At 41.8% G+C, this 26,754-nt stretch overlaps 2 protein-coding genes across 4 annotated transcripts; one reads left to right on the top strand and one right to left on the bottom strand.

Annotated features, from left to right (window-relative positions):
- Positions 1 to 11,312: 11,312 nt before the first annotated feature.
- snap47 (synaptosome associated protein 47) lies at positions 11,313 to 23,120 on the bottom strand. 3 transcript variants are annotated; one of them, XM_036138305.1, is made up of 5 exons: positions 23,005 to 23,120; positions 20,987 to 21,508; positions 19,202 to 19,686; positions 18,814 to 18,941; positions 11,313 to 12,639 (listed from the first exon to the last, which is right to left on the bottom strand). In XM_036138305.1, exons 2-5 carry the CDS (start codon positions 21,481 to 21,483, stop codon positions 12,493 to 12,495), a joined length of 1,257 nt encoding a protein of 418 aa, XP_035994198.1. In that variant the 5' UTR covers positions 21,484 to 21,508; positions 23,005 to 23,120; the 3' UTR covers positions 11,313 to 12,492. The 3 variants fall into 3 exon arrangements, with proteins under 3 accessions (XP_035994198.1, XP_035994199.1, XP_012731892.2); XM_036138306.1 differs by lacking the exon at positions 23,005 to 23,120 and adding an exon at positions 22,271 to 22,295; XM_012876438.3 differs by lacking the exon at positions 23,005 to 23,120 and adding an exon at positions 21,735 to 21,846.
- Positions 23,045 to 26,753, top strand: jmjd4 (jumonji domain containing 4). The gene is made up of 6 exons (XM_012876413.3): positions 23,045 to 23,325; positions 23,424 to 23,589; positions 24,417 to 24,542; positions 24,638 to 24,905; positions 26,058 to 26,204; positions 26,285 to 26,753. The coding sequence occupies exons 1-6, from the start codon at positions 23,073 to 23,075 to the stop codon at positions 26,618 to 26,620; spliced, it is 1,296 nt and encodes a 431-aa protein (XP_012731867.2). The 5' UTR covers positions 23,045 to 23,072; the 3' UTR covers positions 26,621 to 26,753.
- Position 26,754: the final 1 nt, after the last annotated feature.

Genomic DNA, 26,754 nt, shown 5'->3' on the forward strand with positions numbered 1-26,754 from the left:
CTAATGATTGCTGATTTATAACTACTTTACGCAGTTTGGTTTTATACCAACACTGCTACGCTTTTTGTTATTACTACATGGCACTCAACCACATACAGTATATATGGATATGGTGTAATACTTTTATTTCTAATGCCGGTTGGCCTTGTCACTGTACACAACAACGAGCAAATAAAATTTAGTTTGGATAACTTTCAACGCTGGTCATTTGCCCTTTTTTGCACCTTTGTATTTATGGTTGGAAACAGGGTTGCTGCCTAGAATTTTTGGTTTTTATTTTACTGACTGCCTGAGAATTTTTTTTTGTTTGTGTGTCGTTTTGTTGTCTGTTTTTGGTTGTTGTTGTTTTTTTGGGGGGTGGGGGTGGGGGGAGTTCCTAACATTTCTCACCTAAACGGATCCACTAATTGGAAATGGAGTTATGCAATTCCAATAAGCGGTATCTACCAGCAGGAGACCGCTCATAGTAAGCAGCATTCAGCTTCTATGCTCCACAACTCTGAAACAAATTTCCAAAAAACTGCAAATCAGCCAAAACACTGAGTTCCTTTAAATCAACATTGAAAACCCTCCTGTTTAGAGTTGCTTTCGGCCCATAATAACAGGACCGTTGATCAACATATTTGATGTGTATTGTTTTCACCTGATACAATTTATTGTTTATTACTGGTCTCGCAACCAGTGACTGTTTCGATGTGTTTATGATGTTTTTATGTTTTCATGATGTAAAGCACTTTGAACCGCCTTGCTGAAATCCGTCCGTCCGTTGTCTTCCGCTTATCCGGGGTCGGGTCGCGGGGGTAGCAGCTTCAGTAGGGAGGCCCAGACGTCCCTCTCCCCAGCCACTTGGGCCAGCTCCTCAGGAGGAATCCCAAGGCGTTCCCAGGCCAGCCGGGAGACATAGTCCCTCCAGCGTGTCCTGGGTCTTCCCCTGGGTCTCCTCCCGGTGGGACGTGCCCGGAACACCTCTCCAGGGAGGCGTCCAGGAGGCATCCTGACCAGATGCCCGAGCCACCTCAACTGGCTCCTCTCGACGTGGAGGAGCAGCGGCTCTACTCTGAGTCCTCCCCGGATGACTGAGCTCCTCACCCTATCTCTAAGGGAGAGCCCAGACACACTACGGAGAAAACTCATTTCAGCCGCTTGTATCCGGGATCTCGTTCTTTCGGTCACGACCCAAAGCTCGTGACCATAGATGAGGGTAGGAACGTAGATCGACCGGTAAATCGAGAGCTTCGCCTTTTGGCTCAGCTCTCTCTTCACCACAACGGATCGGTACAGCGCCCGCTTCACAGCAGACGCTGCACCAATTCCTTGCTGAAATGTGCTGTAAAAATAAACCTGATTTGACAAGAAACAAAATCCAGCTAATTGAAGCAAAAACAACAAATGCTCTCAATGTTGTACCTAGAAAAGTACCTGCTGGAATCAGCTGAATTCAGCTGAGTTCAGGAGAGTTCCTATGAAATTATTTAATAGTCACTGTACCCAGCAGCCAATAGTAAAACCACAAACACAAAGTCCTGAAGCATGGCATTAAATGCCCTGGTATCCACTTTTTTTAGTGGCCATTCTAAAGTGCCAGTATTTTAAATTTTGTATTTATGCTTCTTGTCTTTCTTTAACGTGAACTGGCTTTGAATAAGTAGAATGTTTGAAAGGGAACTGAACAAAATAACATCTATGAGACAGTGTCAAAGAAAAGATAATATTATTTTTAGCTAATGAACAGGAACAGGTGAGCTAATTCTACACAATAGTGAAGGACCTAGGATAACAACCAATATTGATCATCAGACAATGGCATTTGACATATTTCAAACTTTTGAATAGATTTAGTCTATGTTCCTGGAAAAAAAAAAAACATACAGTTGACTGTTGTGTAAACCTGCATTTTTGAAGTTTGATGTCTGACATGAATTTAATATTTCCTCTATGGAAAAATGTTACAATACCATGCATTGGTAATACTTTTAACAAGGAATCTGCTGCTTGATAAATAATCAACTAGGCTAGTCGATAACAATGATGGATGACGTAAATTACAGACAGCGGGTCGAAGCTTACAATCTTACAAATACTGTGCAGACTTCTATCCCAGACAATCCCACAGGTCAGGCCCAGTCTGGAATTATTCCTTGGATAAAGCCAGGCTCCCTCTCAGAAGAAAAGTATGCAAACAGTCAGTGTTTCTGACACTCAAAACATTGCTCTACCACAGGTGCAAGTTTTCCATATCTATTAGCATGTGCTCCACCCACAAATTTCCAATCAAAATAAACCAGGAACACATAAAAATTGCTCTTAAAAATGGGAGTGATTGTCTTTGATATTTAATATCCTTTAATTGGAACCAGACAGCTGAATTACGGCGCCCTGTTTTGGACAGCTCCATGGTTTCCATCAGTCGAAGGGGATTCCTGAGTGATATCCTGAGGAACACTAGATTTCCTTTTAAATGTGACGGGAAAAGAACGCAACACGTCATTGTTTTGCACTGGTTTCATGCTTAATCTGCGTCAAAGCTTCTCCGTACCGGTTGTAGTTAGGTCAGAGGAGCTCTCTGCGTCTGCATCTTGCAGCCAGTGGGTAAGTTCAGGATCCCATTCACATATGGGCAGGCGGGGTAAACATCTGGTAATCTTTGTTTCAGCTTCTCAAGAGCTCACCAGGCTATGGTTTTGCTGTGTGTACTCAGTCTTCTCCAATTACATAGTTGCTGGCTGCTCAACTGAGGTTACGAGAACAAACCATTTGGGATTGCAGAAGGAGTCTCCACAAAATAGGTGTTGTCCAGAAATCCAGTGCAGTTATGGGAACGCATTTACTAAAAGAGAAAGCGGAAAAAAGAGCTGAAAGGATAAAAAAAAAAAAGAGACACAAATGGGCTCATGAATGTGACACTGGGTACATATAAGCATGTTTTTCTTTTGGTGCTATCTTCCTAAGTAAAACTAAGAAAAACATATGTTTTTTTGGTTGCTCAGAAAGAGGAGGATAGATTTCCGATACAAAATCACAACAGAATGTTTAGTTTGTTTCTCCTTTAAACCCACTCCCAAACCAAAAATGATCACAATTATTCTCTCGATTTGTGGTTGCGCTGACTTCAAAAGTCACGGCACATGATTTTGGGCTGCCAGTTTCACTTTGGAAGTTATTAAAAGAAAATGATTTCAGCCTGAAGCTCATGGTCCACACCCGTATTACAGATGCAGTCTATTGTCTTGGCTTAACTTCTTAACCACTTTTTCCAGACATCTTTCAAAACATGTCGAGGGCCTTGCCGAAGTACTCTTTGAACTCTTTCACTTGTTATTGTGTTACAGCTACAAAATTAAATGCATTTTATAATTTTTTTGGGATGGTCCAACACAAAGTATTGGATAATTGCTTTTGAATATTCTTCGCATCTACAAATTTGAAAAGTATGTCGCGTTTGCGTTGCGCTAACCTAAGTCAAAGGCTTTTTGAAACCTCCTATTACAGCAATTGCAGTTGCGCTTTGGGATATGTCCTTACCAGCTTTATCCGCTTTGCGCTGGTGAATCTGAAAGGTTTCCTGATTCTTCATGGCAAAATAGTTCAGGGCTTAGTCAGATTAGAAGGCGAGTATCTGAAAACATACGTGTTCAACTTGTGCCAGAGGTTCTCAATCAGCTTTAGGTCTGCACTTTGATTGGACCATTCTAACAAACGGTTCTGCTTTAATCTAATCCATTCTTCTGTATCTTAAAGGTCACTGTCCTACTCTAACGTGAACCTTCACCCCACAGGCTTACATAACATGCTTCTACCAGGCTCTGCTCCACATTTTAGTTCCATCGAGCTTCCCTGCCCCTGCTGAAGAAAAGCATGCCCACCACATGATGCCACCACCACCATAATGTCTCATCAAGGGTTTGGCATGTTTTGGTTGCAGTGTTAATTTCCCACCACTCATAGCGTTTTGCACGTAGGCCAAAAAGTTGCATTTTGGCCTCACACGACCAAAGCGCCTTCGTCATATTTACTGTCTCCACTGGCCTTGTGGCAAAAAAAAAAAAAAATCTCTCTATTCCTTTATTTAAACAATGTTTTTTTTCCTTTTACCATTGTTCTATGGTGGGTAAATGTTAGAGAATACATTGCTGATCTCTGCAGCTCCTCCAGACTTACCATGCTTGTTAGCTATTTCTCCAGTCGTTTTTTTTTTTTTCCCCAAATAAACCTCTTGGCTTTCACAGTATAATTGGATGTATACTGAGATTACACAGTAACTAATTAGGTGATTTACGGGTACTTGGCTGCACCTCAGATTATTTCGGGGCAACAGATTATTGCAAGATAAATGCATACTTTATTTTTATTCTAACAAAACACATTGAAGTTTGTGGCTGTAATGTGACAAAATATGAAAAGGTTTTAGAGGTATTCATAAATGTTTGTGTGCATGAATGGGCGGATGTTTACATGAACCTCTCAGAGCTTAGTGACAAGGTTCGTGACCGTAGCGGCAAAGGGCCAACGCAGGGTGCTGTCCGCGGCTACGTTTCCTTTGTCCCACCCAGACGCCGCATGCGCCTCCATCCTGCTGAAACGTAAACCCTAGATTCAGCTGTGTTTGTTATGCTTGCGGCAGCCCTTGGTGAACACACAACACCGTCACATGGTACCTATAACAGCGGGGCAATATTTCAACAACAACCTGTTTGGTCAGCTGTGATTACATCACTCAGTGGTCCAATACATAGGTTTGCTGGAATGATAATTAGGATTATTTAACAGGCTCCCAGCTAGCAAGGTTCCTAGATGAGGTTCCTAAACCCGCTTTCCTGGATGTTTAAGTGGCGTCTGACCCTGACCCCCAAAGAGCTGTGCTGTTATTACAATGTTTGTTATGGAGCCGCTATTAAACAGCACAGGCTTTACAAATCTCCCTTTTAATTACCCTGCTACAGCATAAACAGTATTTTACGCTGAATGCCAGTGTTGTCCTTGAGATCAATGGCCTGCCATACTAATGACTGTTTACTTACCACAGAAAATAAGTAACCAAGAAAGTGTATTTTTATCCTAAAATGACCCCGGTGTCAGCTGTCAATGAGGTGACTGGGGGGACACATACTTAACTTTAATCAGAAATCCAGCCATGCAGGCTGCAGGCTGGTGCATCAACCTTCACTTGACTCCCTTTTTTCCCCCCCTGCCCTTTTATCAGTTAATTTCAACCAAAGTCATTACAACATAGCAGATCTAAGGACATTCTAATGAAATATAAATCCATAGCTCCAAAAGGTGGGGCTCTGTGGTGCAGCAACAGTCTGGAGGGTAATTTATTGTGGGAGTTAAGTGTTTCCATTTGCAGTAAGAGCCACTAAAAACACACTCGCTAAGGGTTTCTGGGGGGGCGGCTTGTAAACGTACCGACGCTGTGTGAACTGGCCAGTGCACTGACAACCTGTATGGGGGGAGGTGCACTTAGGTGGGCATTTGATAAATGTACAATCTTGTCATCATAAAAAATAAGGACTCAGACTCAATAAAGCTGTAGTTCAACACTGGTTGGGGCTCTATCTACTTCAACAAAAAAGAAAGATCCATTTATAGAAAATATTTTCTAAATTAAGCAAAACATGTTGTTGTGCTTATGTCTTTGCATGTCGTCTGTAGACAGCTACCTATTAATTTTCATCTAAAGAAGCCACATATGCTGTCTTATTCACATGAAATGGATAAAGTGAAGACACAATATGTTTATGAGCCACAAACACATACAATATTCCAAGCACAATAGAGTGACCACCACAAAAGCATAATGTAATCAATATTTGTTGTTAAGAAATTGAGGTCTTCTTCCTGACAAAAGCGGGGCAGCCATACAATCAGCATCACTGGGCCCTCTGACCACCAGCTGCAGGCCAAGCAGATGAAGTGTCTTGCTCAAGGAAACAATGACTGAGATGGACAGAGCGGGGGTTTGAACAGGCAACCCAGTGGTTACAGGAGGAAGTCCTAGCTCCTGCACCACTATTGTAGCAGTTCCAGATGCCGGAAATGAGTTCTCGCTCCCACAGTGCAGCCCTGCTTTGGGAACTCCTGCTGATTGTTCACGATACATCACCTGGGCAGAACTCTTTTCTCGTAATGTGCCTGACAACTGTTGTGTGATTGGTCAGGATTTGGATCGGTGTGGTTAAGTGGGAGAAGCGGAAATGTTATTTTACTTTTCTTTTTTTTTTTATTCGAAGTGTCACCGCTCGTCTCTCCTGGGAAGAGACCGACATAGTGTATGTGTGGGTGCCTGCTGGATGTATCGTGTGATCCAAACAAAACAAAGTCAAACAACTATCCAACATCCTGAAGTATGAAAAATGTATTTGGACGTTCATCTCATGCATCTGTCAATCTAAGACGCTCTTCGCCTTCTTCACCTCTGGGACTATGAGGCAGTCGAACATGCCACCTGCGTACACTTGTTTTTCCCACTTCTTCAGCAATCACAAATAACAACAGGGAATCTTCCTCTTCTGCTTTAAACTTTTTGTTCTCATCCTCATCTCCCGTCATCAATTCATAAACCGCCCTCTCTTACATTGTGGTGGTGTTAGGTTGTCTGTCAAATTTCCACAATCTTTGTGCAGGTGTGTATACTACAGTGGGAGGGACTTTCTGGCATAATTCAGTACTTTCTATTGAAGTATGAATGGTCAGAGTATGTAAGAGGCTTTACTTGGTCAACAACTGGGTAGCTTGCAGAGCCATGTTCACAAAATGTCCACAGATTGCAGTAGATATAGAATCGCTCTTTGAATATCTTCCTTCGGCATGTTTAGCTCCAGCGTTGACAACTATTTTGCTCCTTGTCTGAGCCAAATGAAGAATAAAGTTTGAGTTTAGTATGATCGTCCACCGCATGTGTAGCATCAATCTGAAACCACTTCTTTGTGGATAAACTGACTACAGATTGTCCAACGAAGCTTGGGTGGTGTGACAGACAGTGTGTAGTCATTTATTTTGATACGGTTGTACAATTTTACCCACACAAGCAAGCAAGACAGAGAAAAGGAAGACTTCCATAAGCGCTGCATTGCTTGCAACGTCATGTAGGCTGAATAGACCTGTGTCCATTAGAGTACCAGTGTTGATTGGATTTGGAGGTAAAAAGTCCCAGTTTTCCATTCAAAGATGTTTAGCCACCACTGTGATGAGTTTCAGGAAAACGGGCCACAGAACACTTTAAAAAGCCTGCCTAGGTCTTCAAGCTACTGCCCTATGATATAATTTCTCCAGATTTCTCCTCCTGCCTATGAACAAATAATAACAATTTAAATATAGAAATCTAACAATTAAAATAATTACAATGTAATATGGGCATACAAGCATACATAAGTGATAATATTAAGAAAAAAATACCATTAAGGGGAAAAAAAATATGTTAAAAAAAGTTGCAAGGACCCCATATTAGATGTCAGTGATGTATGACAAAAACAAACCAAAACATGACAGTTGTCTGAAATATCTTGGATCTTAGGTTTAAACAAACTCTAAACACTAAAGATTTGGTCTATAACACTATATGTGGAACAATAACTGTGGCTGGACATATCATCCTGAGCAACAGTTGTAAAATCAACAAGGCCACATATAAGTCACTAAGCAGAGATCAGGTGAGCTGGTATGTGGAATTTCACCTGGAGAATGTTTGAGACTGACACTGCTGTACAAAACTGCAGCCAAGTTTGGTTTGGCCCTGTTGATGTTATCCGTGTTGCACAGAAATGGGAAAGGCCAGAAAACCTAGAATCAAGCCACTGAAAGACCAACAAAAACATAACAATGAGCAACAGCCCATGATTTCAGCACGCAGCTCAGCATCTGGGAAAGTACCATAACGGCTACGCTGAGGATATTCATGAGATGATAGAAAGCAAAGATATAATTAAATCCAAACAGTATATTTGCAGTAATGGATTTTAACTCAGATCAAGATTAAATATGAACCCACATGCTTATCTGTCTTTATTATATAGAGCTTTGCCTAAAAATGAAGGGATAATTTTCCCATACCAATAGTCAGAGGAATACAGAAAAGTGTTGATGTCAAGAGCCGTATCGCTTTCTGCTTGAGAGTGCATATCAACCCCCTGGTTGGGCTCAGGCACCTTCTTTCCAGGAATGTATTCTCCCAGTTCTAATGTTAAGCACAGGACCTTGTTTCCTGAAACCAGAAACTCCCACAGCAAACGAAAACGCAGCAACACCTGCAATAGTGAGAGTCTGTCCAGGATGTGAGTCAAGAATCAGGATGTTATACTTAGATGAAGCCAAACAGACCCCAAAAAACAGAAAGATTTTTATAATAATTCACGAGGTCTGCCTTCATTAACACACAGCTCACACTTTCAGATGTGTCATATTAGATTTCATTATCTATATATAAAACTGAAGCGATTGTCCAACGCCAAATGGAAAATGAGCAAAGAGCAGAAATGTTCATAAACACAGAAAAAAAAAAACTCATTGAGGAGAAATATGACTTCATCATTTGGAGTGCAGTGCAACCCTCTTGCCCTCATTGCCCACAGTCTCAAGCTGTTGTTTTTTTCCTTCCCTGTAAGGGCTGAGTGATGTGCCATCGGTAAAGACATGCTTCGTTGAATGAAAGCTCTCACCACAGGGCTATCACGTAAACAGGCTTGGAAGTCAAGGCCAACAAAATCCCTTGTGTCTCCATACCATCCGTTTAGAAGGCAAAGCCGGATCTCATGTATCTGTGGTCAGACGAGACCGCCGCCACTTCCTCGTATTGCTAGTGCTGCTTCAAAACCACGCCAGCGTGTAGTCTGTTTCCCTAACCCTTTTTTTTTTTTTTTTTTTCCAAGGGCTTGGATTTCAAGAAACCATGTGTCGTGCTTCTGAAGTTCAGAACTTCCAAACATTTCACTGTTTATCGGTGCGATCAGCAAAATAAACGAGCCGCAATTAAATCATCCTCATCGGGGCAAAGGAGATTTATAGTGTCACACAAGGGTAAGAGCTCTGTGTTGTGCTAAATGTTGTCGGGATCAAATTTTTCATGGCAGGCCATGTTTAATAGAAGCAATACGTCTATGCTAACTGGGACCAGGCAGCAGAATGAGGCCGTTAGCCGTCTGTTAAATACGGCTCTATTTATAAGTCAGGCACAAAATGTTGATCATACTTGAAATAAAAACATTGTCTTACGTTAGGATGTGGTAAAAACATAATAAAAAGAAAAACTCTTTAATAGTTTTTTTTCAGCACAACAGCAGCATTGTGGAAAACCAGCGAGAAGCAAATGACCACAAATTACTCAAACCGAACCTCGGTTATGATGTGAACTTCCACCGAAGGTTTAGGAACTAGCATGCTAACTTGTTGACAAAATCTGTTCCAGGGCTGGTGTAAACATCTTCCAGCGCTGTTAAAGCCATGTTTATGCTCATTTCCTCTCCAGTGCGAAAATAGGACTTTTCGCTAACAAGTGTGAAAATATACTGGTAGTATTGCTGCAGCTGGTAGTAATAGTGAGAGGACCGACCATCTGGGTTAGTTTTTAAGACCACCACGCTCATGGAAAATACATGTTTACACGCCAGATATACATACTTCATACTGGGATTTATACATATAAAGCATTTTGACACAAAGGTAAGCTTTAAGCCACTTTGGCATTAGGATATTGGCAATAATAAGTGGAGGAATATATCATTTTTAACAACTTATTCTTCTCAGTTGTGTTCATATGTGTGGCTCACAACAGTAATATTCATGTTTATGTCTGAAAACCAGAAATGTATAAGACAAGACCAAGGGAGTCAAATCTTGCAGAGGAGTAAGTAACATTGTTAGGTACAGACTTCTGAAATCGGGCATTGGTGCACAAGACAATGGCCACCCAAGACCAACGGAGTGACAGCAAAGACTTCTTTGAAAGTGAAAATTGGCGTGGCAGTTTGCCCAATGATATAAAAAAAGAAGCTAGTAAAAAAAAAAATTCTAAGAAGTTGCTTGGAGACCTCACAAACCAGCACCCTGCCAAGTATTTTAAAAGCACTTTTGCAAGACCTGAGTGTTATTCACCACAGTGGTGACTGACATTGTGACAAAAACCAGTTTAAAAAAAGACTAAGGAAAAAATAAAAATAAAAAAGACTAACAAAATCCCTGGCCGCACTCAGGTAGACATTGTAATTTCTGCTTCGATTCTGACAAGCACCCCAACTCTGATGCACACTTGTGCGTTTCCCAACAGATGTGCCACCAGAATGGAGCACCTTATTTTGAAGAGCTGTGCAGTGGTTGAGTAAGTGAACGCCCCCATGTAATCAGCTTGTGTTTGTGAGTCTAACTGCATTACAGTAATGCTGCTGGTAATTCCAAAAAAAAAAAAAAAAAAACACTTTTTAAACTTTTACAGTTGGTTTTCCTGTAATTGTGTATCATTTGGCCCTAAAAAAAAAGTCAGAAACAATGTATGTGATGAATGGAGGGGGGAATTTAAAAAAAACTGCTATGCAATCAGACACCACCTTGAAATGCCCTCGCCATTTTGCTCATCCACTGAGAAAAGTCGTAACTACTTATTGTAGGTAAACATGCCAGAGGAAAGTTCAGAAAGAGCACTTGTTGCTTTAATTAATGCTACTGCAAACATCAGCAGCTGTTTTGTATAGGGCAAAAAAACATACAACGTAAAAACAAAGCCGCCTTTTGCCTAAAAAAAAAAAAAAAAAAAGAATCTCCTTCTAAACAACTGCCATGTTCACATTGACGGTCTGGCTGGTGACTCCCTGACTTTTCCAGTGATTTTATATCATTTTGGTGAAAAGGGTTTTCCATTTAAGCGACATCATTTGGTGGGTGAAAAGAACTTTGTGGTCTTAACCTGTTTACTTTCGCAAAACCCATCTGGTCTTCCGGTATTAAGGCTGTTTGGGGAAATAAGTGTTCTCATCCGTTTTCTGTGCCGCTAACCAGCTGCCACGCAGCCATTACTCATATTCCAATTAGAAAGTTGTTTTTTTGTTGGTTGACAGCAAGCTACAGCAATCTTTGAACTTTTTGCTGATCTCAAGAACACACCCACACTAAAATGTATTTAAAAGCAATTTCAGGATAATATATTCCAGCAATATGTGTGTCACCAAATACATAATGTATGAATAGCAGATTTTAAGCAGATTTTAATGACCCACTGGCAAATGCAATGGGCCATTACTTAGAGTAAGCCAATTATTTTATCAAACACATTTCAATTTGCTTCCAATAATTATAAGTTTCACAAATGAACTTACATACATATTTGCTAAGATTATTTCAGTTTTATTGCACATATTATGCTACACAGATTCAATCAACGCATACAATAGTAGGAAAAAGGTGAATTTCACCAATATTTGAAGCTAATTATTTACCTACATCCAGTTACACAGAAATAATTAAAAGCAGAAACAGATCCTGATCGGTTGAAGTACAGTACTACACGTACAGTAACAATTTGTGACATGCTCAGTTCAGTCACAAGTCATATCTAGTTCAAATCTTTACTTTCGGACATACACATATGACCTGGACCTCTCCCATATATTGTAAATCAGTCATTAGCACTAAAATAAAATAAAAAAGGACCCGAGGATCATTCAAAAAAAACAAAAGGGTAGGTCCACATTCGTAAAACTTCAGGCCCACTTCAAAAATGTTCAAAGCAGAAGAGAGTTGCAGTAGGTGTCGATAATGTAGATTAAGTATTAGTTTGTATGTTTGTATACGTACTCTAATTTAAATAAAGTGAAGATGTAATTTTGCTTTTCGTACGAGCTTCAGCGTTTTATTCTTAGTGTTTAGCTACGTATTGAGTTTTCTAATAACATTTTCCCTTTTTTCTGTATACAAAAAAGTTATACGGAAACATGCATTGGGTAAGGGCCATCAGACCTAATTTCTAAAAGGATATGCGACACATATAACCTGAGAAACACAAAAATTTAAACATTACTGTGCATTATTTAGGACAGATGCATTACTGGAATAAAACAAGCCAACTGTATGCTTCCCGAGACAGAATCAGAGGTTAAGAGGCCCTCGGAACATATTTCATATGTTAACCAATGGCTTGACATAAAGAATCTTATTTTTATAAAGGAAATACATTTAAAAATGTTTTGTAATTTAAAGCTTAAAACAGGCAATTCCTTTTACAGAGTTACTGCAAACTTTTGAAGCCATGTGTGTCTTAATTTATTTGAAAAGTCTGTAACGTTTAAACTAGACCTGTGGGACCATTTCTGTACCTCCTCTAGACGTTTGAGACCCCTGCAGTTACGTCATCACGTACCACTGAATCCTAGGAGCCATCATGATCATGTGCCAGAAACATTAATGGTTTCTTCTAGCAGAAGGCCCCCTGAGGCACAGAATGGAGCATGGAGTGACGTGCGTTTTTTTTTGTTGCTGTTATTGTTTTGTTTTTTTCCTCAACTGTCGAGACTACAGCAGTCTTTTCATGCGACACGTGTGCTTTCCGATGTGCATGGTGGCTCGGTCCGTTGAGCTCGTCAGGACGTCCAGGACCTCGTCCTGCCGTTCCAGCTCCGTCTCCGCCTCCAGCGCGAGGTTCTTCAGCTGCATCAGCATCTGCTTACACACATGACACCACGCACTCAGTCGTGTTAATGTTTACGCCACATGTCGGCCTCCTGAACAACATAAAGGATAACTATTCCAAAATTACCACACTGTAGAGCAGTTTCAATATAAATATCAGTATGCCTGGAGCTGTTTTACATTTTGCCAAAAGCATAATTGTCCGTATATTCTATCAGACCAGCATAAAGCAATTTTGATACTCCTACATAAAATGAAATTCTCATTTCCCTTGATAAGTAATAGAGTTTATCTGTGAGTAATCTATTCTCAATATAAACATAGTGGATCTATCAAGAACTCAGAGGTTTGTTAGAGAGTACTAGAGGACAAATAGCATCACGAAGACCAAGGAACACACCAGAAAGATGACAAATAAAGTTGGTTGTTGGATGTTCCCAAGCTTTGAATGTCTAACAACACAACGGCAAACTGACTGAGGCTGGGCAACGAGAGCAGTATTCAAAGAAAAAGGTGGAAGGCTCATGGAACCTCTGGAGGAGCTGCAGAGATCCACAGATCATGTGGAATAACCTGCTAACAGGACAACTATATGTCCTGCTCTCCGCCGGTCTGACCTCAGTGGAAGAATGACAAGATTGTTGAACAGATGAGAGAAAGCCAGATAAAATTGTCCTCTGCAGTTTGCTGTGAACACACCAAGTGTGAAACGCGGTGGTGTCAGCATCACGCGGCGGCGGTGCTTTTCTTCAGCAGGGACAAGGAAGCTGATCAGAGTTGATGGGAAGACGGATGGAGCGAAATACACTTGAAGACAAGCTGTTAGAGGCTGTAAAGGATTTGAGCAGATCTTCAACGTCTAGAAGGACAACAACCCTAAACCTTTCACCAGAGATAGAGCTTAGTGGTTTGGATCTCAGCATATTTGTGTGTTCCAATGGCCCCCAGCTAAATCTGAGATTTTATTTTTGGCAATACTGGAAAAGTGCAGTTTACAGACGCTCTCCGGTCAATCTGGCGGAGCTTGAGCTATTTTCAGACGCGGAACGGGCACAAACTAGATATGCAAAGTTGGTAGAAATAAACCCCAACAGACTTGCCGCTTTTCCTTGTGAATAAAAGGCAATTAGGGTGAGTAATACAAGCACATGTCACATTTTTTTTTGTAAACTCTTGCACCATTGTCCTTCCGCTTCACGTTATACACCTCTCTGTGTTCTTACATAAAATCCCAGTAAATTTAAATTTGTGTTCATTACGTGACAAATTTTGAAGAAAGGGGTTTGAATACTTTTGTAGAGGCATAACATTTTTGGTCTGTGTGGTAAAATGTCTCTGAATAAATCACACAGATATTGGGGCATCAGCTTTAATTTAGAGCCCTCTGTCGCTTTGTGTTTCGATCTTACGGATAACGCCCTGACGTTTAATATCCGCGGCTCTGTGATGCAACACAGCGTGCTCATGCTGAGGGTCTAAAATCTATTATTCAGCAACTAAAACCTGAGAACACAGCAAGGGAGAAGTGTTATCTTCTCTCAGGGGAGCGTCGCTAAACAATATTGTTTACCTTCCACTTTCCGCGGGTTTAGGGAATATTGTGACTACATGTTCACGGTCTAGGAACCGTGTTTGTGATGATTAATGGGACAGTTTAAATACGCCGCACCGTGCCAAGCAAAACCTAATAAACACTCCAAGCTCCACCACCCTCGTGTCTAAACTTGTATTATTTTATACGCATTCATACAAACCCGTGCTAGCGCGGCGGCTGACATTATGTCAGGTCTCACCAGCTGCTCACTGTGGACATTTCACATGGGCATGAAAACAGCCACAGGCAGCGGATTAGAAGGCAGATAGTGTCAATACGCTGCAAGAAACGCGCGCATTCACTCACTCGGGTCTGTGACTTCACACACTAAACTGGGATGACATGACAGCATGATACTCTGCAGTTAATTCATAGACGGTGAAAAAAAAAGAAAAAAAGACTAAATATTTTTAGCCCTTGCTTATACAATGGTGAGAGAAATTAGGTCATGATGAAACCTCTAAAATCGAAGATTTAAGGTAAAGCTAGCAGAATAATATATGAGCGAAAATTCAAAGAGTCTCTGGTGTTAGTGAGGTAATTTGAGAACTGTAAGTTTTAGCTACGCAGTAAAGAAAAAGCAGTAAGTACTCTTCTTCACTGACAGGACCTTACAGTGGATTTTTAGCTTCTCTAAGCTATTACGGTTCATCACAGATATATTGACTTCTTAAATAAAATTTTTACCTTTTAGACATGGTTCAGCTTCATATTTCATTTTTTTGTACTGATTTATGATGACGCAACAGGACTGCTGGATTACTGTCTTTTTTTGCAGATAAGGCGCAGGAGCGGTAAGGGATAAGATGCAGGCAGGACGTTCACCTAAAATACATCACATCAGACAACTTTATGTTTTTAGTCCTGTCTTAGCCTATGATGGATATTTTTTTTTTTAAAAAGGGAATAGAGTGATGTAAGCTGCTGCACTGAGAAAAGCTGAGAAAAGGGAAAGCAGAGAAAGCGATGCCGTCCCAATAGTTTCTTGCAGTAGCAACGTTTAAACCAATCGCAACGTATGCCAATTTAAGAGGGGACAACATTCACCTTCTTCCAGCCTGGAGTTAATCCAAGCAGGCTCTCTTTACAAATAAATCCATATTTATATATAATTTCACCTTTATGTTTTTTTTTTGCTGCTTCACATTGTGTTTTCCGACCTCTCCAGGGTGTACCCCGCCTCTCGCCCAGTGAATGCTGGAGATAGGCACCAGCAACCCCTGCGACCCCATGAGGGATAAAGTGGATCAGAAAATGGATGGATGGATGGACGTTGTGTTTTCCTTTCAGCTTTAGATCCACTGTTTATCGCACTGGAGCTCTGGTTGCATATTTAGGGTCATTATCCGACTTAAAGGTGAACCTCCACCACAGCCTCCAGTCATTTGCAGTCTCCTGCAGAGGATTAGCTCCAGCTATCTCCCCTACAAATCTGACTCGCCTCCTTGTTCTGCTGGAGAAAAGCATCCCCACAGCATGATGCTGCCGCCACCGTTCTTCATGGCCGGAATGGTGTGCCCAGACTAATGTGTTGACCTCTTTTTCCACCAAACACAGTAGTTTGCTTGTAGGTTAAAAGGTGTCATTTGGTCTCGTCAAACCACAGCACCTTCTTCCACACCTTTGCGGATACCCCTACATGGCTTGTGGCAAGTATTAGTCTCATTTAAAGGCAGGATTTTTGGTTTAAACTGACATGAAGATGAAATTTGTGGAGTGCAAGATTAATAGTTCTCCTGAGTTGTGGATCGCTGCAGCTCCTCCAGAGCCACCATAGGCCCTTGGCTGCTTCTCTGATAAACGCTACCCTGGTCCAGCCTGTGAGTTCAGGCGGACGGCCATGTCTTGGTACATTTGCAGTTGTGCCATATTCTGTTTATAGATAATGGACTGAAAAGTGAACCAGCATTCACAGTGATCAAACTGTGTATGCTGGTGGTTTTAGAGCTCATCTGTTAAAGCCATATATTCTCACAAGATAGATCAGTATTAGTGCGATGGGAGGATTACATTGTTCACTTTGTGATGCCATTATGTAAAACTAAAAGAAAGAAAAAAAAAACACCTTACTAAATTTGACTTCTTTTTAAAACACAGACGTAACCTAAAATGCACCACAGTAAAGAATACTAGAACATAAACGGTATGGCAATAAAACAAAGCTACAAGTGTCTAGGTGGTATTTTTTGAGTGTGCATCTAAACAAAGTTAAAAACACTATCCTGAAAATCGTTTGCTAAAAATCTTCCACTACAAAAACAATATAAATCTGTTCATACCTACCATGCCTAAAATCTTTCCATCCAACTCTTTTTCCACAGCCTTTTTGTTTTTTGTTAAACTACAATTTGATGCTGTCTGGATGTTTTGTTGTAGCCTGGGTAAGTATTAAAACGCAGAAAAATAGCAACACGGATAACTGCACATAAGCCAGGGCTCCAAACCATGAATACGTATACACTGCCTGAGACTAGACTTCATCTTGAATTATGTTGAGAGCAGGGCGTGTGCACTAGCACTGCACAGAGTCCTATAACTGGCAGCCTTTCAACTGTGAGCCATTATCAGCAGAGGACAATAAAACATTTAAAAGCACAATGGACGAGCCGAGATTTACGACCGGCCCAGAGCTGGTACAGCTTTTAAACATTTATTTAAGACGTAGTTATTACACCAAAAGCAGCGGCGAGGCGCTGTGTAATATCTAAAAAAATTTATAGTGAAGGCTCATAACAGTGAATCACAGAGATAGGGTCATATTCATGAAGTGTGTTCAAAACATATCGTAGCGCCATCAGGGACTCCTCGGAACTTGTCAAACCTAATAGCGTGACGAAGGGGGCGGTCAGGGGGGCTTTGGGGACTTCAGCTTCCTGTCTGCTCTGGTATCAGACAATCTATCATACGATCTTGGACTGATTAAGTAGTCGGGTCTGGAACTGAGAGGCCACTATATTAGGTACACCTTGCTGGTACGGTGCTGAGCTCCCTTTTGCCTTCAGACCCGCCTTACCTCTTCCTGGCACAGAATCAACAAGGTGTCAGAAGCATTCCTCTGAGATTTTCCATTCACATGCATATGACAGCATCACCCAGTCGCCGCAGACTTGTCATCATCCGTCAGTAAAATGTCCCCATTCCACAACAGGATTGAGGTCTGGTGGCCATGGAGGTCATCTGAGTAGATTAAAACTCATTGAGTTGTCCAAGAAAGCAGTTTTGAGGTGATCTGAGCCTCAAAACGGATGTGACAAGGCACATCATCCCGCTGGACGCAGCCGTCAATCATAAAGGAATGGAAACGGTCAGCAGCAGCACTGTAAAGCAGCCTGTGGAGTTTAAAAGATGTTCTGTTGGTGCCAAGAAAAATCTTTCTACATTATACCACCATGGTCAGCCTGAACTGCCACATACAAGGCAGGGCGGCGCCCGTGCTTTCATGTTTAAATCGAAATCTGACTCCCATATCTCAAGGTTGCAGCTAAAATCAGGAGTCATCGGATCAGGCAACTCTATTGTCCAGGTCTGGTGAGTCTGCATGGACTTTGCCTGTGTTTGCTTTTCTTAGCTGACAGGAGTGGCACCTAGTGTGGTCTCCTGCTGCTGCAGCCCGTCTGCTGTGTGTTCAGGGGGGGTGTTCTGTTCAGTTTAGCTGTAACAAGTGCTCATTTCAACTCACGTAGCCTTTCCATCGTCTCGAACCGGCCTGCCCATTCTCCTCTGACATTGTGGCGTTTTGCTGGCCCTCATTGAATATTGGCTGTTTTTTTTTTTTTTTTTGGACCATTTTCCATAAACCTGAGAGAGAAGTGCATGATAACCCAGTAGATAAGCAGTTTATACCCAGAAGAGCCCGCATGGCTCCAACATCAACGGCATGTCAAAAACTAATTCAATCCTTTTTTTGTCCTCATTCTGATGCTTACTTTGAACGTTGCCATGCCTAGACGCCTAAATGCATTGAATTACTATCGCATAACTGGCTGATATGACACTTGTTATCAAACGACTGAACAGGGGGCCGGCGAGTGTGTACCGCAGGTTGGTGCTTACCGTCGTTCGTTTATTTTTGCATTGCACTCGGCTAAACTGGTGAAAGAAGCAAATCTGGGTTGCTGTACGTTTCACGTGTAATTTCAAGCTCTCGGCAACCTCAACGCGCCTGGATCTGCGTCACTGTTTAGGTCCTCGCCACCACCAGACCATGTCTGCGACAGCTCTCAGCAACTGTGAGGTACTGAGTGGAAAAGGCGCTGACCGAATAACTGACCATACTTCTTTTCCTCTCTTAAACCCAGGATGGACTTTTGGTTTGTGGGCTCACCAAATAACATTTTAAACACGAGGGATGAATAAAAAAAAAATTTTAAAAAATCACAGCAGCAAATTGTGGCTTGGAATGGAAACATAAAAATACACGTCGCTGTAACTGGAAGATTATTTACAATAACAGCAAACATTGTTTTGAGACACTATGCAGACTACGTGTGGGCTTTTTCATTTCTGCCACCTGCCTTGTTTATGCAAACATGAAACTGCTTATTAAGGCCTCGGTAGGGCTGTTGCGTTTTTTTTTTTTAATGTAGGCAATGGAAATCCAGCTTTCTCACCTGCTTGAGTTCCTGGGCCTCAGCCTGACTGACAGATGGCTGGAGAACTTGCACCTGCAGCTGGGACAGCTCTCCTGCCGGGACCTCCACTGGGAGCTCGGTGTCTTGGCACCCCTGCGTCAAACCCGCTTCCGTTGGGTGGAGGTGGAGAAAAAAGTGCAGAGTGCATACAATACGCTTTTTATAAAGAAAGCCAGACAGCAAAAACTGAGGCAATCAGGGCGAATTGACTCATCAAAATATATTCCTGTCACAAAGAAACACCAATGACCATGATGAAATGTTTTCGCCTGTGGCTCCACTTGCTGGAGGCATGAGAACGTGGAACATTACTGCCACTCAGTGGTCAAATGCGTGAAGTACGAATCAAAAACAGTAGTAGCTTTACCTTCTCTGTCAGAAGGGGACGCAAGCGGAGTCGCCCTGAAGGCTGCGTATTCACTCGTCAGCTCCATCTTCTTTCTGTACTGCATCTCTAACACACACAAGGCCTCTGGCATCTTGGCGGACAGGAACCTGTAACACACATCTGGCTTCCCTATGAACCGCTGTCTGACCGCGATCTCGTAGGGGCTGTGCACCCTGATTTCGTCGATCTCGCTCCGCTCGAATCGGTGGATGAGGTGGCAGCCGGTGTCCCGCGCCTCCAGCGAGGACACCAGCACCAGCAAACAGCCAGGCTTCAAGTCCGAGTCGCCGCCCTTGGACAACACTGCCGGGATGCTTGCGATCACCTTGCTTCTGCTGGAGTCTTTGCCGGCCGACAGAGCGGCCGCCGCCTTGGAGGCGTCCTCGGCTTTGGCCTCCTGCTGACTCTTCCAGGGGAGTTTACCGAAGGGCCACCAGGAGGGAGACTCGAGTTCTGAAAGGAGTCTGCAGAGACACGGATGGCGTAAACAGCATTGCAGAAGCACTGAAAGCACTTGAAATTTTTTTTTTTTTTTCCCCTTTTTACATTTTGTCACGTCACAGCCACAAACATAAATGTCTTTTATTGAGGCTCGATAAAAGTGATCAACAAAAAGTAATGCCTGGATGTGGAGTTAAAGTAAAATCATACATGTTTGTTTTTTTCCCCATTTTGCTTCCAAATATAAATAATACGGTAAATTTAACCCCATTTTTATTTTACTCCTAAATAAAACGCACCAGACAGGTCAGAGATCAATTTGCCGAGGTGTTTAAGAAGTAATTTACTCTTTACATTTTAAAATGTAAAGAGTCTAAATTCTGCTGCTATTACACCTGAATATATGTCAATACACATGTATATAAGTCACCGTGAATGTACATAAGACATCTTCCTTATTTTTTATTTTGTATTTTTAATTCTTATTTTCTTATCTACTTCTTTTTGATCCACTGTATAAACGAGGACACACTGTAAATAAATTATGCACTTTGTCCTACTTTTGGCACCTTCTTCTGATTACTGAGCCGATGTTTACATGTGAATTTCTCCAATGTGAGATCAATAAAGCCTATCTTATCTTATCTTAAAATTGTGCGCAACACGAAAGCAGTTGCTGCAAAAAGTAATAGGAAATCCTGCATGACCATCCTGGTGAAAAGCATGTTACAGGCTCCCAGAGACATGAGCTTGGTTGGAGGCTCACCTTACAGCAGGGCACCAAACCTAAACAGTCAACTGCTCCGTGTGTTGGATATACAGCCACTGTGACACGGTGGGGCAGTGGCAGGGGGTCTTTCTGGGTGGAGTTTGCATGTTCTCCCCGTGTCTGCGTAGGTTTCCTCCGGGCGCTGCGGTTTCCCCTCCCACTAAAGACATGCTGGTCAGGTCGGCCATCAGTGGCGGCGCGCTCAGTCGCAGCAGCTCAGGCTAACCCTCCATCTGATCTATGTAATGTTACTGTATGTGCAATCTTTCTTTCCGTCTAACACCAATTGCGAATCGGTGGCAAGACTCGACCCATCGGTTCAGGGATGGGGTAAATCCATGCGCATGCAACCCCTCTCAGATTTCGTCACAAATTACTTCACGTTGATGCACCACTTCATGTTGGCCTAACACATAAAAACATCTTTCATAATAGATTTATGTTTGTGGCTGAAACCTTTTAAAATGTGCAACAGTCACACGGGTAGAGAGCCCTTTTCAATGTGCTCCATCACACCGTTTTAAAACCCAGTAGGGAGAATTCAGAATAATTACTTATCAGCAACACCCAGATCTGAGTCGATATTCTCCAATCCCTGCATCATGTTGTCAAACTGCTCTCCCTGGTGGCTGAGGACCATGCCGGTGTCCTCCAGCCTTCTCTGGGCTCCTGCCACCAGGCTGATCAGCTCCCTCCCCTTGGAAGGCTGACTCTCGGCCCCCCGGGCTTCTGATGTGGGTGAAAGAAGACGCTCTCTCCAGAAGTGCTCCAGCACGTTAAAGACCGCCGCCCGGTGGGGCTTGAGGGAACCGAACCAGTGCTTGACGTTTCCCTCCTCCAGCACTGTCAGGGTGCTGAAGATGAAACTAGATGTCTCCATCTTTATCTCCACGATCCTGGACAAGCGGAAGCTGGCGACGCAGCCCTTGCTGTGGCTTGAGATGAAGCGCACCGTGGTCCTGGTGAGGGACAGTGTTCCGCTCTCCCACCTCTTCTGGCTGTTGATGTAATAGGAGCCAGGCCAGCTGTGGATGGGAGCATCCCGGCTCATCTTGATGGCAGATGAGCAGGTTCACCTAGGCAAACGGCAGACGAGTTTCAGTGCTGTCATACATGCTTGGTTAATTTACATCTATAATCATGACTGATGGGCTGAGTGATCTGCGTATGTTCTGGTTGGGAACATACTTTCCTTAAGGTAATTCAGGCAAAGCAATGAGCTCAGGTGAGGCGTTCAAACAGACTGATCTGGGTTTTTATCTACAACAACAACAAAAAAAAATGTAGCTGTAATTAGATTACCCCGCTTCCTCTTGGTCAAATGTCTTTTTCCCGCAGCATATACGGCGTAAACAGTAGCCTGTGCATTTCTTCCTAGTAACGTGTTTATTACGGAAGTGATGTCACACCCGTGTCCGGGCACGTTCCAGACGCCGCTGCTTCATGCGTGAACGCCTCCGCCATATTGCGAGTGGCGTAAAACTTGGCCTATTAAAACATTATAGATGAATCAGCGTAGTTTTAACAACTAAACAACATTTGGTTAAACAATGTTCCTATGCCAAATAATATGACTTAGGTTGTGGGCATGATTTTTATTTTTTATTTTTTAATAGCTGTTTTACCCTGCTTGTTAGAATGTTGATGAAAGGTGTCCAGCAAAAACAACACACTCCTCAAAACACACTTATCAGTAACGATATATCATGGCTATCTTGCTATAGAGTGTTGTGTATAATAAAACATGTATAATAACATATGTGCAATAACCTATTTATACATAGACGTGTATATAATTGTATATAGCTGTATAACTGTATCTAACTGATTCTACTTACCTACTTTGGCACCTTCTTCTGACTTTTGACTATTGAGCTGATGGGACAAGTGAAATTCTCCATTGTGAGATCAATTAAGCTTATCTTATCTTATGTTTGGTAAATATGAATAAATAAATAAAAGCAAAAACAGAAAAAATAAGAAATCTGTAAGGGTGTCAATACCTTTCCAAAGCGCTATAAATAAATCATTTTGGATGATGTAATTTACTTACTGACTTCCCATCAAATACAAAATAAGAAATCGCTGTTACGCACATAGGTTTCCCCCCTGTATGGCAGTCCGTATGACATATAATCGTCTTTGCCAAGCCCATTTTGTGTTACTTTGCCCTACCATATCCATCAACCAGTAGAACTGAGCGTTCCACTCACAACATGGCGGTGTCGTTGACGTGAAAATAATGGACGCACATGCGGCTTGTGCTCCTCTGTGAGCCGCACACAACCGTAAACTGTCACGGCTCCCGGGGTTAAGGGGGACAATAACGGGCAATGACTGCGGCGCTGTTTTTAATGCGTTATTCCGAGTGACCTCAGCCTTAGCGTTAAAGAAACGGAATGTCAAAGTTATTGACGTAAGCAGAAACGGTGTCGGCGTTATGTTTGCGTCGTTGGATAATTGCAGTCATAATTATGGCGACTTGTTTTTTTGGGGTGAAAAAAAAAAGGACACAAAGCCTCTTAAAATGTATTTAGATTGTGACTAAAACAGATAGCGGACGCGTTCTAACCTCTTCGCTCGCTTTTCGGTGTGGCGGCCGGACCTGGTAGCCAGCTAGCCGAGGTCTTGTTTACCACAATGGACAGAGACGCGTACCACAACTGCAGCAGCCTTGTCAAAATGCCGAGGCAGTCGTACGAGCAGCTTTGGTCCTCGCATTTCGTCGACTACATCGACAAGGAGCTGAGCTACTCCAAGTTCTTCAGAAAGTACCTGCTGCCTAATCACCCGTGCATGTTTTCCAGAAGGTTCACAGAGGACTGGAAGTGCAGAAAACAGTGGGTGACAGAGGAGGGCAAGCCTAATTTTCAGAAGCTGCTGCAGGAGTTTGGTGAATAAGGATCTGACTGATTCAACCACAGCTGCAACAGCATATTATTTTACAATAATTGTACTCTGTTGTCCTTTTTGTGTGTGTGTGTGCTACAGACGAGACTCCTGTCCCAGTTGCAAACTGCAATGCAAAGGAATACAATGCCAACCCTAAACAAGTAATGCCATTTAAAGAATTTATACATTACTGGAAGGAGTACATCCAGAATGGACACTCGTCGCCCAAAGGATGCCTCTATCTTAAAGACTGGCATATGTCAAGGTATAAAAATCAATAAGAAGATTAAAACTGTGTTGTGCATGCATGTGTGTGAATGTTTATATACAAAAAGGTCCAGATTACTCGATTTAGTTTAACATTATTGGAAGAGACCCCACATTTTCCTTTTGCATGTGTGTGATATTATGTTTTTAAATGAGTATTTAAAATAAAAGCAATTTCAGAGCGACAGATTCTTAATCCTGTGAAAAGTTGTGATCCAAAATTAAGAAAATGTCTTGGGTTTTTTTTGTTTTGTTTTTTCAAATATAATGTAACATTCTGCAACCAATTTTTAATGATTGCTTGATTTTTATTTTTTTTTAAAGCTGTAATAAAAGTTATTTATTTGCTTGTGAAATTTTTATTCAGCTAAAAAGGTAGCCTTCATGAGTGGAGAATATATTTTCACTTTTCAAAATGGGGGCAAATATTATGCCTTCAAGCAAAAAAAGAAAAATCTTTAAGCTTATAATTTTCGAATGACATATCATACTTAAGTCCTGAAATTACGACATGAATTATGCAAGCATAATTCATGTCATATACCAAATATACGTATTACAACGTATATTTGGTATAAGCACTTTGACAACATACTACTGCTTAATGTAGCAGGCCTCTCTTCTTGGTGTATCTAAATAATAAGAAAAGAGTTTTTGCTTCTGTTAAAAATAAAAGCAATTGTGTTATATTTTTGTGTAAATATGAAAGTAAAGCTGTTATTTTTGTAGTCGTAGTGTTCCAACCTCATACTGACACAAACTTATTCCAAAGTTTCCTTACTAATTATACCAAGTAACACATTTCACGTTCATATTCTTCAACAGGGATATTCCAGACCATAATGTTTACACCACACCCATCTTCTTTTCTTCTGATTGGCTTAATGAGTACTGGGACACTCTCGAGGTGGATGACTACCGGTTTGTCTATATGGGACCCAAAGGCTCATGGTATAAAAATGTTAATGTGTGATCACATCATAGCATAGGGGTTACCTTATTTCCCCCTACTTAAAAACACCCCCGTTGTGATTTGTTGTCTCCAGGACCCCGTTCCATGCCGATGTGTTCCGCTCGTACAGCTGGTCCGCCAACATCTGCGGCAGGAAGAAGTGGCTGCTGTATCCTCCGGGTCAGGAGGACTTTCTGCGAGACACCCACGGAAACCTCCCTTACGACGTTACTTCAGCTGAACTCAAAGACAGCGGCCTCTTCCCGCAGTTCGATGAAGCCTGCCAGCCTCTGGAAATTATTCAAGAGGCCGGTGAAATCATTTTTGTGCCAAGCGGCTGGCACCATCAAGTTTATAATCTGGTGAGAAATATATATATATATATATATATATATATATATATATATATATATATATATATATATATATATATATATATATATATATGTGTGTGTGTGTTTTATATAGATGTATCTCAATACCTTAGAATATCTTCAAAATGTTTTTTTAGTCATTTAAATCAAAAGTGAAACTCAGATTCATGACAGAAGTATTAAGTGATGACTTCTGTTATCTTTGATCATTGTGGCTTACAGCTTATAAAAAAAAAGCCATGATGTTGCTAAAAAAAAATATATATATATATAAATACGAAGTAAGAATTACATTACTGTCTGCCTACTCAACAGTACGCCTATGTGTATTCACTTAATCCAGGGCTCCTTTTGCATGAGTAGCTGCATTGGTGCAGCACTCCGTGGAGGTGATCAGCCTGTGGCTCTGCCAGGTTGCTTTAATAGCAGCCTTCAGCTCGCCTGTGTCGATTGGTCTGCTGTGTTTCATCCTTCTCTTCCTCTTAACAATACTTATTTATTTGTGTTGTTTAGGCCAGGCCAGTCTGCTGGCCAATCAAGCAGTTGTATCATGGTCATTAAATCCCATCCTTTTACTTTGGGCAGGTGCCCTGTCCAGGTGGACTATAAAATTAGCATCTACTGCATGGAAAACCTGTCAGGAGAGGGAAGCATTAGGCGCTCTAAGATATCCTAGTAGATGGCTGTGCTGACTCTTAGATTAATGAAACACAGTGAACCGACACCAGCAGACAACATGGCTCCCCACTTCCTCACTGGCTGTAGAAGATAAAGTGCAATGTTCTGCTTTACTTAAAGTTTAGCCCAAAATGATTCATATCCTTAGCAGATTTAAAAGTAATCCGTAATTTTATCACCATGTTGCGGCAGGCTGGCAGCCATGTTAACGTTTTTGGAGTGGCCCAACTAGTAATTAGGTTTTCTGAGAAAATAACTTAAGACCTTCATTACCTGCAAGCTATAATCAAAGTTATCATCAATAAACAGTTGAACTACATAATTTCATTGTCAGCGCTTCTTTGGCATGGGCAGTTGAATTACTCAACTATGATATCCTAAATTATTGAGATGAACCTGTGGATAAAGGATGCTATCAAATCTACATTTTAGTTACTTGTTTTTGATCCGTGTCTTATCCAGGAGGACACCATCTCCATTAATCATAATTGGCTTAATGGCTGCAACGTTGACATCATGTGGCAGTTCCTACAGAATGAGCTGTCTTCTGTTCAGAAAGAGATAGAGGAGTGGAGAGACACAATGGACTCATGGCATCAGCATTGCCAGGTACTGTCTGCATGCGATTGTTCAGTTCGGTATATGCAAGGAATCCATTAAAACGTGGTGACGGACGCATTTTCTTTCAGGTCATTATGAAAGCCTGCTCCGGCATTGATTACACCGAATTTGCCTCCTTTCTGAAAATCGTCGCTGAGAACCGAATGGCCTTTCTGAACGCCTGCTCTTCGGGCGATCCCTCCGATTACTCGCGACATCTCTCGGAGACCCTCGCCACGCTCGGACCTTACCACGCCGCCTTTGACCTCCAGAGAGTGGCGCACATTATCGAGTGCCTACTGTGCAACGAGGACTTTAAGCGGCTCGATCATTCAACGTCGTCTTTGCAGCCTGAAACCATGCTGCAGCAGATCCGAGACACTATACAGTCCACCAGGGGGCAGCACCTCCTCTATCAGGAATAACGTCCTCAGCACTCAGTGTTGTGAAAACTCTTGTGATAAAGCAGCGGGGTTCACTGCTGTCTAAAATCCTGCTTATGTCTGTCTGAATGTTTGTTTGTTTTTGCACTGAAAGATGATAAAGAATAAATTAAAAG

This window comes from Fundulus heteroclitus, chromosome 6, assembly GCF_011125445.2.
Source record: "Fundulus heteroclitus isolate FHET01 chromosome 6, MU-UCD_Fhet_4.1, whole genome shotgun sequence".
Classification (NCBI taxonomy): Eukaryota; Metazoa; Chordata; class Actinopteri; order Cyprinodontiformes; family Fundulidae; genus Fundulus; species Fundulus heteroclitus.